The sequence below is a fragment of the Musca domestica genome, unplaced genomic scaffold (genome assembly GCF_030504385.1).
Source record: "Musca domestica strain aabys unplaced genomic scaffold, Musca_domestica.polishedcontigs.V.1.1 24, whole genome shotgun sequence".
NCBI classification, from domain to species: domain Eukaryota; kingdom Metazoa; phylum Arthropoda; class Insecta; order Diptera; family Muscidae; genus Musca; species Musca domestica.
Genome location: NW_026712272.1, coordinates 1,821,414 through 1,837,912, shown reverse-complemented (window position 1 = coordinate 1,837,912; position 16,499 = coordinate 1,821,414). Strand labels below are relative to the sequence as shown.

Sequence of the window (16,499 nt, the reverse complement as noted above, 5' to 3'; positions counted from 1 at the left end):
GCGTTTGGTCATGACGTCGTTCGTATCTTGTTTGAATGAATATTAATGCTTAATTGTGTTTATGTAGGCGTTGCCACAAGTGTCCCAATATTCATCCGTGGTGGCGAGAAGAACAAACGACCCAGCGATATCACTATCACACCGAACCACAGACGGACGGAAAGACACACAACATAACTCTGTACAATGTGCCGATATATTGTTTTGTTATGTCCAAAAAGCCCACTAACATTCGTCGCGCTTTCGTAATTAACTCATTCAAGAAACAGCAGAAGAAAAGATGACCAAATAAACAAAACCTTTGAAAGGGAAGGAAGCTGCCCGCTCATCTTTATTGTCGCATAAGAAGCGCTTGGGCAGTGGTAGACACCTACGTTCACTTGAAGGGAAACCCGATTTGGACCACAGCAAAATGCAATTATGCTAATACAACAACAAAACAAAACAACCTTTCCATTTTGTTTTACTGTTGTCATCTGTCACAGCGGCACAAGCGTCTAGGCCAGTCGATCGGTCGGTCGGTCCATTGAGCCATCATCAATTAAGAAGAATATTAATGATGACTGGGTGATCTTTATTTGTCACACCATTTAGAATCATGTGCCAACTCATAAAACCACAAGCTAAGAAGAATAAATATGACAAATGTGTTACAGCTTCAGGTGAGGAGAATGGAGGACCAAGAACTTATTCATCAAAATGGTGAAGGAGGGTTATGAGGTCTACAATAAACGAGCCGAGTCTTTATACACGAGCTGGAGGCCAATGAGTCTCAATAGATGAGCTGAAAGGGCAGGGAGTCTCGATAGACAAGCTGGAGGCCAGGAAGTCTCAATAGAGGGGCTGAAGGCCAGGTAGTCTCTATAGACGAGCTGGAGGCCAGGGAGTCTCTATAGACGAGCTGAAAGTGCAGGGAGTCTCGATAAACGAGCCGGAGCTCAGGAAGTCTCAAAAGAGGAGCTAAAAAGACAGGGAGTCTCAATAGACGAGCTGGAGGCAAGGGAGTCTCTATGGACGAGCTGGAGGCCAGGGAGTCTCTATAGACGAGCTGGAGGCCAGGGAGTCTCGATAAGCGAGCTGAAGGCCATTCGATAGACGAGCTGGAGGCCAGGGAGTCTCGATAGGCGAGCTGGAGGCCAAGGAGTCTCAATAGACGAGCTGAAGGCTAGGGAGGCTCAATAGACGAGCTGGGGGCCAGGGAGTCTCAATAGACGAGCTGGGGCCAGGAAGTCTCAATAGATGAGCTGGGGGCTAGGAAGTCTCAATAGACGAGCTGGGGGCCAGAAAGTTTCAATAGACGAGCTGGGGGCTAGGAAGTCTCAATAGACGAGCTGGAGGCTAGGAAGGCCCAATAAACGAGCTGGAAGCTAGGGAGTCTCAATAAACGAGCTGGAAACCAGGGAGTCTCAATAGACGAGCTGGTGTGCCAGAGACTCTCGATAGACGAGCTGGTCGGGCCAGAGAGTCTTTATAGACGAGCTGGTCGGGCCAGAGAGTCTCTATAGACGAGCTGGTCGGGCCAGAGAGTCTTTATAGACGAGCTGAAGGCTCAGGGAGTCTCTATAGACGAGCTGAAGGCTCAGGGAGTCTCTATAGACGAGCTGAAGGCTCAGGGAGTCTCTATAGACGAGCTGAAGGCTCAGGGAGTCTCTATAGACGAGCTGAAGGCTCAGGGAGTCTCTATAGACGAGCAGAAGGCTCAGGGAGTCTCTATAGACGAGCTGAAGGCTCAGGGAGTCTCAATAGAACAGCTGGTGGTCAGGGAGTCTCAATGATGGAGCGGGTCGGTCCAGAGAGTCTCGATAGACGAGCTGGTCGGGCCAGAGAGTCTCTATAGACGAGCTGGTCGGGCCAGAGAGTCTCTATAGACGAGCTGGTCGGGCCAGAGAGTCTCTATAGACGAGCTGGTCGGGCCAGAGAGTCTCTATAGACGAGCTGGTCGGGCCAGAGAGTCTCTATAGACGAGCTGGTCGGGCCAGAGAGTCTCCATAGACGAGCTGGTCGGGCCAGAGAGTCTCCATAGACGAGCTGGTCGGGCCAGAGAGTCTCTATAGACGAGCTGGTCGGGCCAGAGAGTCTCTATAGACGAGCTGGTCGGGCCAGAGAGTCTCTATAGACGAGCTGCTCGGGCCAGAGAGTCTCTATAGTCGTGCTGGTGGCCCAGAGAGTCTTTATATTTCTTCTCATCTTATTCTAAGCCTATTCCGTATTTAATTATTCAACTCCCTCTTTTACCTCCCTCTCCATAAACATCAAATTCCAAAGCCTTTGATCTGTTCTGTCGGAACTTTGATTCTTTGTCCAATTCCTAATGTTCTTGTCGTCTTCATCGTCAGGATCGTCAACACCACCAATCGTTTATTTATTTTGTTGTTAGATGGGTGTTCTTTTTTTCTTGTAGTTCTTCTTCTTGTTGTCCATTTGAAAATTGCTTTGATTTCGTTTTTCATTGTGTCCGTTTAGTAATCTGCCTCGAAAAATCTTCAAAACGTTTTGTTTAGTTGTTGTTCATTTTCTTTGTAAAAAATTCATTCGCGGTCGGTTGGGAGGCCTTTGTTGGATGTCCAGCCGACCATTTATACTGGCTGGCGGACTAACTGGCGTACGGACTGGCAATGAATGTTCCGATGGTGTCTTGTTTGTTGCTTCGTGTTTCGTGAGATGCTAATGTTGTTGTTGAGATGTTTTTCACTTTTATTGTTGTTTTTGTTTCTGCTCCGGCTTTAGACATTGTGGGGGCTGTTGGATGTTAGCCTTTGTTTTTGTTGTTGTTGCTACATAACCCTAAAACATTGTGGTGCTATGATGTTGGTGATCTTGACGCAATTCATGGTATTTAACTAAGATATATCTAAGCTGATTAGGGGAAATAGAGAAGTATCGGACAATAGCAAACATTGGAAACATAACAAAAACAACAAAAGTAAGAGAAGCAATCTTCAAACAACAAACCGATTTGATTATCTTGGCAAATATTGTCACTCTAGACGGTTGAGAAATAAATTTTGGTTGCAAAAAAATATGGGTGTGAGGCTTAAATCTTTATTTCAAAAGGGTCATGGAAATAATCAGCTAAAGAGGGTTTGAAGCTTTTCTTCAGGCCACCTTTGCTCATTACATTTGGAAAGAAATAATCGCAATTTTTTTCTTTTAAAAATCTAGTTTTTTCGTTTTTGAACTTTATTAGACCCCATGACAAAGGGGTCTTTCAGCCCTTCTATACAGATTTTCTTGCTAATAAAATATATGAGCATTCCTTATATGAAAATATAGTTTTTGGTCCATAAAACAATCAGTTAATAGGTCTTGAAAAAATTCCTTCGGCTCACCTCGGGGCATTTTTTCTAAACATTTTACACTATCCAGCCCTCCGTTCATGTATAACGACTCTCTGGTCCACAATTTTTAAAAAAAGTCTCAGCAGACTCCAAATCTCATCAGTTAAGGGTCAATGGTTTCAGCCCGTCTACACCAATTAACCAGAAATATAATGACCTTTGTCCCGTCGTTATGGACATAATATCTTCAAATCCAATTTGTTTGTCTTTTTCTCGTCTACATTTTATACCTGGTTAATGATGTAGGCTTCCTCGCATTAACTGTAACACCTTGATATTCAAATAGTCTGTATACTGTCTAGCCCCTCAAAAAATAACTCCCTATTAAAACTGTATGTTTGGGGGTAAATTTCATTTTCCTCAAATTTCGAACGTAGGTCACAGTGGAATAAGCTGAGGTTGAGTTTGCGGACTAAGGATCTTTAAATTTTGCCTGTGGCACACTATTGATCCCAGATGCTACTTAAGGCGGTATTTGTGAAAAATCCTACCAAAAAGGGTAACATTTTCAACTTTTGTGGAGAAGGCACCACAAGGAGTTGGCCCATTGATCAGATCCCTTATTGGGTGTTTGGTACCAGTAGGAGTGGTCCGCTTTATCTGTTCTTAATATTAAATCTTGTAAAAGTATTAGGTTGTGTGAAATTTGAAGACCTCGGGACTATATATTCTAAAGAGACGATTATTCAAAATGTTGACCTTTGTTGGGAAGATACAAGTAACCCGATATATCCCATCTCCATACCTTCATCTTGTGTTGATAAAAGTATTGAGATGTGTAAAGTTTGAAGACTATCGGACCCTTTTTAAAAAGAGTTATAATTAGATAACATTTTGACTCTTTGTGGAGGAGGTACTTAATGAAGTGGGCGGATACGAGTATTGTCCATTTTCACACCTGACTTAGCACTGATAAGATTATTGGGATTTTCAAAGTTTGCACGAAATCAGAATACTTCGATTTTCATTCTTTCCTCTGAGGTAAATTATTTTCAGAACAGTGTTGGCTTGTTTGTTCGGGATAACATAGTATTTTGTTGTTGCAAAATGGTCAGGCTTAATCCCTTTACTGCTGTTTTTATAAAAACAACGTTTGTTAATTAGTGGAGAACGATGGTAATGTTTACCAGCGGGTAATATCTCAGATAATATCCCTTCCCTGCCTTATATTACCATCGTTCTCCACTAATAAACAAGCGTTGTTTTTATAAAAACAACAAAAAAGGGATTATGCCTGACCATTTTGCAACAACAAAAAGTAAATTATTTTCTTTGAAAATTTTTATATTTTGTTAGGGAGGTACCAGAACGGGTAGACCGATATTGCCACTCTCCGAACTCGATTTACGTTTGACAATAATATAACGATGTACCAAGATTGAACCAAATGGAATACCCTCTTCGAGAGTTATTGTGCGCACCTGCCAGACAGAGGTGATTTTCATATTTTATAGCCATAATCCTCAAATTTCGAATATAAGTCAACATGACTTTAGATGAGGATGTGTTATTTTTGAAAATTCGTACTAAAAAGGTGTTTATAACTGAACTGAGTTTGCAAACTAAGCATCTTCAAATTTTGCCTATAGGTCACTTGAATTTGTATTCTTATACCCTGGCTACACAGGGTATATATCATTTGATACGCCCAAAACGTGCCTCAGCGAAGTAACGGTTTTAGATCCAAGGTCTCTTTGGTCCAATTCCGTTTCAGGACATTTGAGGTCGATCTAGCTACGTCCTTTCTTCAGTCTGTCTGGTTGGTGCGCACTATAATTCTCGAAAGGAGTATCCGATTTGATCCAAACTTGGTACATCGTAATATCATTATCAAACTCCTTCTGGTACATCAGGCACAAAAGGTCGACATTTTCAAAAAAAATATTTTACTGCATAGAAAAAGAAAGGATGATTCGATTTTGCTCCAACTTTGCAAATCCTAATGTTTGCATCATTGCTAGATCAGGTGCGAAAACGGACAATATTGGTCTACTCCATGAAGTACCTTTCACACAAAGGTTCAAAATTATGAAAAAATTATAACTCTTTTAAAATGATCTATTTAAAATTTCACACATCTCAATATCTTTATTAACCCAAAGTCTGGTGGTCGGCCCACTCCTTCTAGTACCTCCTACACAAAAGGTAGAAATTTTCAAATAGAAAAAAATATTTTCTGCATAGAAAGAAAAACGATAATTTGATTTTGCAAATCGTAATATTTGCATCACTGCTAGGTTAGGTGTGAAAATGGACAATATCATTTCACCCCCTCCAGTACATTCTCCACAAAGAGTCAACATTTTGAATAATTATTACTCTTATAAATGTGCATTAAGAGTCCGATTGTCTTCAAATTTCACACATCCAAATATTTTTATTAAGTCATGGTCTGGTGTTAATGTAGAGTAAATCGGTCCTCTCCTTCTGAGAATTTGGAATAGCCATGAATCTCATAAAATGCTAAATTAACATTTGATTCCACTCAGACTTGGTACATCTCAATATTTCTCGCTGGACAGGTTGAACCGCCCTCCAGCTCGTCTATGGTGAGAATGACTCCCTGAGCTTGAGCTCGTCTGTTGAGACTCCCTTGCCTTCAGCTCGTCTTTTGAGACTCCCTGGCCTCCATCTCGTTTCTTGAGATTCCCTGGCCTTCAGCTCGTCTGTTGAGACTCCCTGGCCTCTATCTCGTCTCTTGAGACTCCCTGGCCTCCATCTCGTCTCTTGAGACTCCCTGGCCTCCATCTCGTCTCTTGAGACTCCCTGGCCTCCATCTCGTCTCTTGAGACTCCCTGGCCTCCATCTCGCCTCTTGAGACTCCCTGGCCTCCAGCTTGTCTATTGAGACTCACTGGCATCCAGCTGGTCTATGGAGAGACTCACTGGTACATCTCAATGTTTCCATCAACACAATATTTGTTATAAACATTGGCAGAGATCGGACCATTTCTTCTGGTACATCTCCCACATTGGGAAAGCGAAATAATCATCAAACTCTCTTCAAATTTCACACATACAGACATTTTTGCTAACACAAGGTCTGTTGTGAAGATGATATATATCTGCAAACCCCTTCTGGTACCTCACCCACAAAGGATCACAATTTTCAATACTTTTATCTGTCGTAACTTGCGCGGTAAGTCAGCGATTCTTTGCAACTTGCTATTTATAAATATTTCTCTTAATCAGACGCCTGAGATAAATACGGAATTTATGATTTCGCTTAAAATTGAACATAAATTTTCGATTTTCGTGTAATTTTGCCCATATCAACATTTTTGTCTGTATTCGATGAAGTATGAAAATGGAATACTTCGGTCGATTACATGTGGTAACTCACGCATATTTCGACATTTTGTAAAAATTATCACAAATCTCATATAAATTGAAGTTAGTAGTCGATATAGTCCAAACCTGGCACGTTGCAATATTTATATCATATTTATGTAGGTCCGATACGAAATGGACACTATTGGCTCATTCCTTTGGAACGTACTTCAGCAAAGTTTGAAGAGTTTGAATAACCATAACATAAGTCAAAATATATTTAAATAATGGAACATTGGCTTGGGGTATACAACTGTCGGCAAAATCGACTGATACGTTTGTACTTTTGTATACCCTCCACCTTGGAAAGGAGGGAGGTTATATTAACTTTGTCATTCCGTTTGTAACATCCTTAAATATTCGTCGTAGACCCCATAAAGTATATATATTTATAATCAGCATAAAATTCTAAGTCGATTTAACGATGTCCGTCTGTCTGTCCTTCTGTCTTTTGAAATCGCGATACAGTCCACATTATTTGATGTAGAGCGCCAAAATTTAGCAGAGCAATTTGTATTGTGTTTAGGATGGTTGGTATTGAAAATGAGATATATCGGTCCACGTTCTGGTGTAGTCCCCAAATAACGGTACCTCCCGACATTCGGGAGTTTTGATGATTTATGCCACATTTTTTTACGGATTTGTCTGAAAATTGGTATTTGTAGGTCATAACGGGTCCCTGTGCGTGTGGCAAAACATTGCATGTATAGGTCCACGTTTTGGCATAGCCCCCATATAAAGGTACCTCCCGATATTCGGTATTTTAATTTTTTTTGCCACATTTTTTCACGTATTTGTCTAAAAATTGGTATTTGTGGGTCATAGTGGGTCCTAGTTCGTGTGGCGAAACATTGCATGTGTAGGTCCACGATTTGGTATAGCCCCCATATAACGGTACCTCCCGATATTCGGCATTTTAATGGTTTTTGCCACATTTCTTCTAATGTTTCCTTTACCCTAAAGTGGAGGGTATTAAAAGTTTGGCCTGGCCGAACTTAATATTTTTTACTTGTTCTGATTTAAATTCTTTACATTTGATGCCTAGATATTAGATGTTTTCTTGGAAATTGTACTAAAATTTACCAAGTATTTTACAATTAGAGACAGAGGTATGAAGTTTAAATTTCATAATGTTTAAAATATTGACACTTCTTAAGCCATTGCCGAAGTCCGACTACTTAAAGAAGTTATAAAGGCTGGATACATTTTAGTGGAGAAAATATCAATTTTATGATTTTGTCACTAATACCTTAGGAAATACAAGAGATACATTTGGTACCATTTTGAAGAGGTAAGAGTGTGAGTTATAAAATAATACCTGGATTTTAGTTCCCCATAATGGGTCACTTTTCGTCTTCTTAGGTGTTTTTCGAAAAGTACCGGTACAAAACTACCAATTTTCTTTAATAGCTGCGGGACTGGTTCAAACAATATTACCACCTGTACCCAATTTCCTATTTCGGGTTGTCTTGATAAAGTAATAAATAAATAAAATTAAAACAGAACAGAAAACAGAAAAAAAGCAGTAAGTTCGGTCGGGCCGAACGTTGAATACCATCCACCATTTGGAACAAATTTGGAAATTTTCAAAAAAAAAAAAAAATAACATTCGCCAAAAATTCTGTTAAAATCTTAAAAATACCGAATATAGCTTTTATATTGGGGTCTATACGAAGACGTGGACCTGCATAGGCAACTTTTGTCATAAGCCATTGCAATATTGAAATATGAAACTTGAAAAAAAAAAAAAAAAACAAGTAAAAAAACATTAAGTTCGGCCGGGCCAAACTTTTAATACCCTCCACCTTAGGGTAAAAGAAACATTAGAAATGTGGCAAAAACCATTAAAATGCCCAATATCGGGAGGTACCGTTATATGGGGGCTACACCAAAACGTGGACCTATAATTACAATGTTTCGCCACACGAACTAGGACCCATTATGACCCACAAATACCAATTTTTAGACAAATCCACCGGAGCTGGAAACCATTATGACCCACAAATACCAATTTTTAGAGAAAGCCGTGAAAAAATGTGGCAAAAATAAACTAAAATACCGAATATCGGGAGGTACCTTTATATGGGGGCTATACCACAACGTGGACCTATACATGTAATGTTTTGCAACACGCTCAGGGACCCGTTATGACCTACAAATACCAATTTCCAGACGAATCCGTGAAAAAATCTGGCACAAATCATCAAAATACCGAATATCGGGAGGTACCGTTATATGGGGACTATACCAGAACGTGGACCGATATATCTCATTTTCAATACCAACCATCCTAGACACAATGCAAATAGCTCTGCTAAATTTTGGCGCTCTACATCAAATATTGTGGGTTGTTTCGTGATTTCAACAGACAGACAGACAGACGGATTGACAGACAGACGGACATCGTTAAATCGACTTAGAATTTTATGCTGATTGTGAATATATGTACTCTATGGGGTTTAAGACGAATATTTAAGGATGTTTTAAACGGAATGACAAAGTTAATATACCCTCCTTTCCAAGGTGGAGGGTATAAAAATAAATAAATCCGCGAATAGTGTAGCTAAAATCATCAAAACACCGAATACTCATAAAGACCTGAACCTGCATAGACAATTTTCTGTCAATTATCAAAATACTGAATATTGGGATGTACCATTATATGGAGGCTATACGAAGACGTCGGCCTGCATAAGCAATTGTATACCATAGGCTATAGTACCCATTACGAATTCTAAGTACGCAATTTGAAACAACTCCAGTAATTAATGTTCCTAAAATCACCAAATATCTTCCAGGGAGTAAAGTTCTTGGAAGAAATTTCTACTATGAATTTATAGACAATTCCATTGGAAAATGTTGCTGAAATCATCAAAATACCGCATATAGGGAGGTACCGTTCTCAAGATCAAGAATATATATACTTTGTTATGTCTAAAATGATTATTTCGATGGGTTACAAACGGAATGACGAACTTACCAATTAAAAGTATACCCCTTAATCTCCTGTAGCATAACTCAGCATTAATATAAATTATTGACAAAGTGTTCCACATTAACACAATTCTTAGGGAAAATGATTCTCTAATTAGTTTTTCTTCTACATAAATCCCCGACCAACACAAATTACGTTCCACAAAAACCCTTTCCCTGCCACAGTAGACAAATTTTCTACACAACATTTCATTATTGTCTCAATGAAATAAAGTATAAATACATACACATCAACGCACACACACATAAACACTTACATACAGTCAATAGACAATCTGAAAACCTCAACATTTAAGCCTCTCTTTTCAATTTAAATAAGCCCTTTTTAACATTGTTTATGAGCTGAGAACATTCTAAGCTGTCATTACCATCCAGACCGAAAAATAGACACACAGACAGACAGTCAAGACAACAAAACGACAACACACAGGGTGAGGAAACCAGCTTAGGCACAAAACAGCAACAACAACAATAGCACTGGATGTCCAATAGCATTGAATGTAATCAATGGATATTGATTGGGAATAGCCAAGCTCCCCTTCGACGGGAATCTGAACAAAGGAGAAAAAAAAACACAGTAACATGAAAATGTATAGGTCATAAATTCCGGTTACATTGATTCGATAGCCAGTCAAACATTGTTTGAAAAGTGTAATTGCTCCTGTCGTCGTCGGACAGTGGTGTCGAAACAAAATATTTTAATATTTCAATATTGTAAGAGGGCTCAGTCAGCTGGCCTATGGAGAGAATCGCTGAGTCGGCCTTCAGCTCGGCTATTGAGAGACTCACTGAGTCAGGCTTCAGTTCGTGTGTGGAGAGACTCACTGAGCGAGGCTTCAGTTCGTGTGTGGAGATAATGGCTTAGCCCGTCTTCAGTTCGTCCATGAAGAGACACACTGCGCCAGGCTGCAGTTTGTCTATTTAGAGTCTCATTGAGCCAGCCTTTAGTTCGTCTATGGAGAGACTCACTGAGCCAGGCTTCAGTTCGTCTATGGAGAGACTCTCTGTCTATGAGAAGACTCCTTGATAAGCTTTGAGTTCGTCGAAGAAAAGAATCACAAACCAGCTTTAGCTAGCCTCAGAGAAGACTGCCCGAGCTCAAGCTCGTCAATACAGACTTCCGAATTTCAGCGCGTTTATAGACACCCACCGAACTCCATTTCGTCTATGGAGAGGTTCTCTGGCCAGCCGGCCTTCAGTTCGTCTCCTTGACCAGCCTTGAGTTCGTCGAAGAGATGAATCCCAGACCAGCCACAAGCTCGCCTCAGACAAGACTCTCCGAGCTCAAGCTCGACTATACAGGCTCACAGAGCTCAAGCTCGACTATACAGACTCTCCGAGCTTCAGCTCGTCTATACAGACTCTCCGAGCTTCAGCTCGTCCATACAGACTCTCCGAGCTTCAGCTCGTCCATATACTCTCCGAGCTTCAGCTCGTCCATACAGACTTTCCGAGCTTCAGCTCGTCCATACAGACTCTCCGAGCTTCAGCTCGTCCATACAGACTCTCCGAGCTTCAGCTCATCTATACACACTTTCTGAGCTCCAGCTGGTCTATTGAGACTCGCTGGCCTCCAGCTGGTCTATTGAGACTCCCTGGCTTCCAGCTGGTCTATTGAGACTCCCTGTCCTCCAGCTCGTCTATGGAGACTCCCTGGCCTCCAGCTCGTCTATGGAGACTCCCTGGCCTCCAGCTCGTCTATGGAGACTCCCTGGCCTCCAGCTCGTCTATGGAGACTCCCTGGCCTTCAGCTCGTCTATAGAGACTCCCTGGCCTTCAGCTCGTCTATAGAGACTCCCTGGCCTCCAGCTGGTCTATTGAGACTCCCTGGCATCCAGCTTGTCTATAGAGACTCCCTGGCCTCCAGCTCGTCTACAGAGACTCCCTGGCCTACAGCTGGTCTATTGAGACTCCCTGGCCTACAGCTGGTCTATTGAGACTCCTTGGCCTACACCTGGTCTATTGAGACTCTCTGGCCTATTGAGACTCTCTGGCCTCCAGCTCGTCTATTGAGACTCCCTTAGCTCCCGTTAGTCTATGGAGACTCCCTGTCCTTCATCTCGTCTTTTGAGACCCCCTGGCATCCAGCTCGTCTATTGAGACTACTTGGCATACAGCTCGTCTATTGAGACTCCCTAGCCACCTGCTTGTCTATTAAGACTCCCTACGCTCCTGCTCGTCTATAGAGACTCCCTAAGCTCCAGCTAGCCTATGGAGACTCTATGAGTTCCACCCAGTCTATAGAGACTCCCTGAGCTTCTGCTCGAATCTTCTTCTCTTTATTTTCTTTTGTATTTTTTCTGAACCACTGTCCATTTGTCTTGAGATCAACTTGTATGACTCAAACTTCTAGAATATAAATAAAACAAAAAATGCACACCAACGATTATAATTAAAATCCACTTCTTCCAGATTTTCCTAATGATCTGGCAGACAGACAGATAGCCACATAATAATGAAAAAGGGTCGTGTCCGATAATAAAAACGTTAACACATACACATGTAAGCCATTCATAGAGAAGATTTAATGGACATAACTTATGTCGAGGGAAAATCATCAATACATTCAAGATTTTTTGATTTGTTTCCCGAGATAATAGCCAAATCAGTGTGAGATCAAAATCTATGGGGATTTTCTGAAATAAAATTATGATATTGCCCGTTTTACATTTTGTGGTTCTTAAGAAGCTTAGGTGGTAGGCAAATCAAGTGCTGGGAATTTGAGTTTAATTTTTTGAACATTTCTTTTGATTTAGGTTTTTCAATAAATTGTCATTTGATTTTCCGCTCCTCTGTGTTTGCCTTGTTGTGTTACGACCTTTTGTTCAGATGTTCACAGTAGTGACCTTTTGTTCGATAATGTCATAAATTTGATTTTAAATATCTTCTTTATGGTCTCGATGACTCTTGGAATGATCTTAAGACCGCTTTACGGACAAATGCGGTCAATGTGTCATCCAATTTTGATCTGTGTTTTGTTGGAATGGAATGTAAATATCTCTCTTTGTTTTGTGCACAAAAAAAAAATTCTGGATAGCCGTGGGAGAAATGTTAAAGAGCAACAAGTGACAATTTTTTAAAAGAAAGTGGTAATCGGCGAATAGCCCGTCTAGCTGGACGAGCTGAAGATCAGTTCGTTTTGTTGACAAGCTAAGTGGCCAGTGAGTCTAACTTGACTCGTTTAGACATGACCTACTTCAGAAAACAATTGAGATTTTATGGAAAACTAATTTCCGTTTTATTCCTACGCTTTTTACTTTCTTCCGCTGAAGTCCGGATACTGAAATCGACAATGGAAGTATGTTATGAATTAGCCAAACGTTTTCGCTTTTTACAATAATTCCATGTAAGCTTTGATGTTAAACAAAATATTTCCTTTGTAATTCTGAATAAAATGCATGGAAATTATGTAAAATGATCGCCCATTGATTTCCGATCTAAAAAGCGTTCGAAGATACAAAATGAGAAAACACAGCCAACAAATGAACCCATAATTTTCCCACATCATTATAAGACAATCAGGCACATCATTGCCCACCATGCATCTGTCTTACAAAAGATTTCAAATAAAATGAAATCAAATAACATAATTGTCAGAGAATAACAAAAAACAAAAAAAAAGGATCAGAACATTCCACAGGTCATACCATTTCTTTCGCTTGTTAACAATCCGTATCAGAAACAATTTATAATTTAAATTCAAATTAAAGAACTGAAAAAGAAAACCCCCAGCCGACCAACCTGTTGTTGATAAACTAAAACCCTGGTTCTTTTCAAAGAATCCTCCATTGGGCCCACTGACTCGTGAGAGGAAACCGAACAACACCTTAGTTGTTTTTTTCTTAGCCCCATCCACACAACGGTCTCTGGTGTTTGACAATCAAAACGATTTAAGTGACTACAGAATATTTTACATAAACTAAAGCAGCAGCAACAACAACGACACCAGCAATCCCCGAAAAAGGTTGATTGCAGCCATTTCGAACAAAGTGATGCGACGATGCGACATATAAACGATAAACGAGCTGACGACAAATTATGGCAAGATTTAAACTAAAGATATATCTTTCAACTTGTTGAACTACAAAAATCAACAAGAGGATCACCAAAAACAACAACAGCAACAGAGGCTGGGTAGAGGAGATTCTAAATTAAGAAAAAGGGTTGCCAATTTTTTCATAGACGAGCTGAAGGCTCAGGGAGTCTCTATAGACGAGCTGGAGCTCAGGAAGTCTCTATAGACGAACTGGAGCTCAGGGAGTCTCTATAGACGAAGTGGAGCTCAGGTAGTCCCTATAGACGAACTGGAGCTCAGGTAGCCTCTATAGACGAGCTGAAGGCTCAGGGAGTCTCTATAGACGAGCTGAAGGCTCAGGGAGTCTCTATAGACGAGCTGAAGGCTCAGGGAGTCTCTATAGACGAGCTGAAGGCTCAGGGAGTCTCTATAGACGAGCTGAAGGCTCAGGGAGTCTCTATAGACGAGCTGAAGGCTCAGGGAGTCTCTATAGACGAGCTGAAGGCTCAGGGAGTCTCTATAGACGAGCTGAAGGCTCAGGGAGTCTCTATAGACGAGCTGAAGGCTCAGGGAGTCTCTATAGACGAGCTGAAGGCTCAGGGAGTCTCTATAGACGAGCTGAAGGCTCAGGGAGTCTCTATAGACGAGCTGAAGGCTCAGGGAGTCTCTATAGACGAGCTGAAGGCTCAGGGAGTCTCTATAGACGAGCTGAAGGCTCAGGGAGTCTCTATAGACGAGCTGAAGGCTCAGGGAGTCTCTATAGACGAGCTGAAGGCTCAGTAAGTCTCTATAGACGAGCTGAAGGCTCAAGGAGTCTCCATAGACGAGCTGAAGGCTCAGTAAGTCTCCATAGACGAGCTGAAGGCTCAGTAAGTCTCTATAGACGAGCTGAATGCTCAGGGAGTCTCTATAGACGAGCTTAAGGCTCAGGGAGTCTCTATAGACGAGCTGAAGGCTCAGGAAGTCTCTATAGACGAGCTGAAGGCTCAGGGAGTCTCTATAGACGAGCTGAAGGCTCAGGGAGTCTCTATAGACGAGCTGGAGCTCATGGAGTCTCTATAGAGCTCAGGGAGTCTTTAAAGACGAGCCGGAGTTCAGGGAGTCTGTATAGACGAGGCGGAGCACAGGGATCCTGTATAGACGGGCCGGAGCTCAAGGATCTTGTATAGACGAGCGTGTCTCTCCATAGGCGAGCTGAAGGCTGCCTCAGGCGAGTCTCGACCCCATAGGCGAGCTGAAGGCTGCCTCAGTGAGTCTCGACTCCATAGGTGAGCTGAAGGCTGCCTCAGTGAGTCTCGACTCCATAGGCGAGCTTAAGGCTGCCTCAGCCAGTCTCGACTCCATAGGCGAGCTGAAGGCTGGTTCAGCGAGTCTCGACTCCATAGGTGAGCTGAAGGCTGCCTCAGTGAGTCTCGACTCCATAGGCGAGCTGAAGGCTGCCTCAGCGAGTCTCGACTCCATAGGCGAGCTGAAGGCTGCCTCAGCGAGTCTCGACTCCGAGCTGAAGGCTGCCTCAGCGAGTCTCGACTCTATAGGCGAGCTGAATGCTGCCTCAGCGAGTCTCGACTCCATAGGCGAGCTGAATGCTGCCTCAGCGAGTCTCGACTCCATAGGCGAGCTGAATGCTGCCTCAGCGAGTCTCGACTCCATAGGCGAGCTGAAGGCGGCCTCAGCGAGTCTCGACTCCATAGGCGAGCTGAAGGCGGCCTCAGCGAGTCTCGACTCCATAGGCGAGCTGAAGGCGGCCTCAGCGAGTCTCGACTCCATAGGCGAGCTGAAGGCTGCCTCAGCGAGTCTCGACTCCGAGCTGAAGGCTGGCTCAGCGAGTCTCGAGTCCATAGGCGAGCTGAAGGCTGACTCAGCGAGTCTCGAGTCCATAGGCGAGCTGAAGGCTGACTCAGCGAGTCTCGAGTCCATAGGCGAGCTGAAGGCTGACTCAGCGAGTCTCGAGTCCATAGGCGAGCTGAAGGCTGACTCAGCGAGTCTCGACTCCATAGGCGAGCTGTAGACTGACTCAACACGTTTCGAACCCACTCGACTCCGTAGACTAGATAAATGCTGACTTAGCGAGTCTCGACTCCATAGGCGAGCTGAAGGATGGGCTGCAGGGACTCTTTAATTTATGTTAAGTAGCTCTCCAGTTATTCTACTTGTCTCTAGAGACTCCTGGTCCTGCATTTTAAGACGTTTGTGTTCGTTTACTTAGTTACTTCAGTTCTTTTCAAGATGCTTCCAATTATTTGCTGATCTGGGAAAACTCTTGCCTCGCCAGCGTCTCGTTAAGGACATCTGAGTTAGTCGATTCTTTTTCAACAACTCCTGGCCCTTGAGGATGCAACTGTAGCTAAGATTGTTCTTAGAAAATTCCTAGTTCCTCCATGGCCAGTTAGATCAATTATAGGAGCTCCTGGAACTTGACTTGTCTGTGGAGAAAACCTAGCCTCTTCTCCTCATCGGTTGAAATACCCGACACCTTTGGACCTCCATAAAATTTTCCCAAGCTTCATTTGATAAACCTACCTGTCCCTTGCATTCAACATTAGAGAATGTTTTCCGTTTAGATTGAAAATAGGGACTCCCAAGTCTTAGCCTTGGCTGTAGCTACTTCTGACTGTTCAGGTCATCTGTAGACCCTGTTTGGTCCTTTAGTTATTCTGCAGAGTCCAGGGCTTCTTCGCTCTCGCCTCTCTGGCTCTTCAGTTCACCTGAGAGTTTCTCTGGTTCTTTAGAGCGTCTCACGATTCAGCTCATGTTTAAGTCTGCTGATTCCTTGAACCTGGGTTTGTCGGCAGACTCTTTCAGGCCCTTCAACTCTCCTGTAAG

The 16,499-nt window shown here is 42.3% G+C and overlaps 1 protein-coding gene across 1 annotated transcript; it reads left to right on the top strand.

The window, feature by feature from the left end:
- The first annotated feature begins 598 nt into the window (after positions 1–598).
- LOC131802786 (seminal vesicle secretory protein 2-like) lies at positions 599–15,684 on the top strand. Its single transcript, XM_059123400.1, has 2 exons — positions 599–662; positions 14,906–15,684. The coding sequence occupies exons 1-2, from the start codon at positions 599–601 to the stop codon at positions 15,682–15,684; spliced, it is 843 nt and encodes a 280-aa protein (XP_058979383.1).
- Positions 15,685–16,499: the final 815 nt, after the last annotated feature.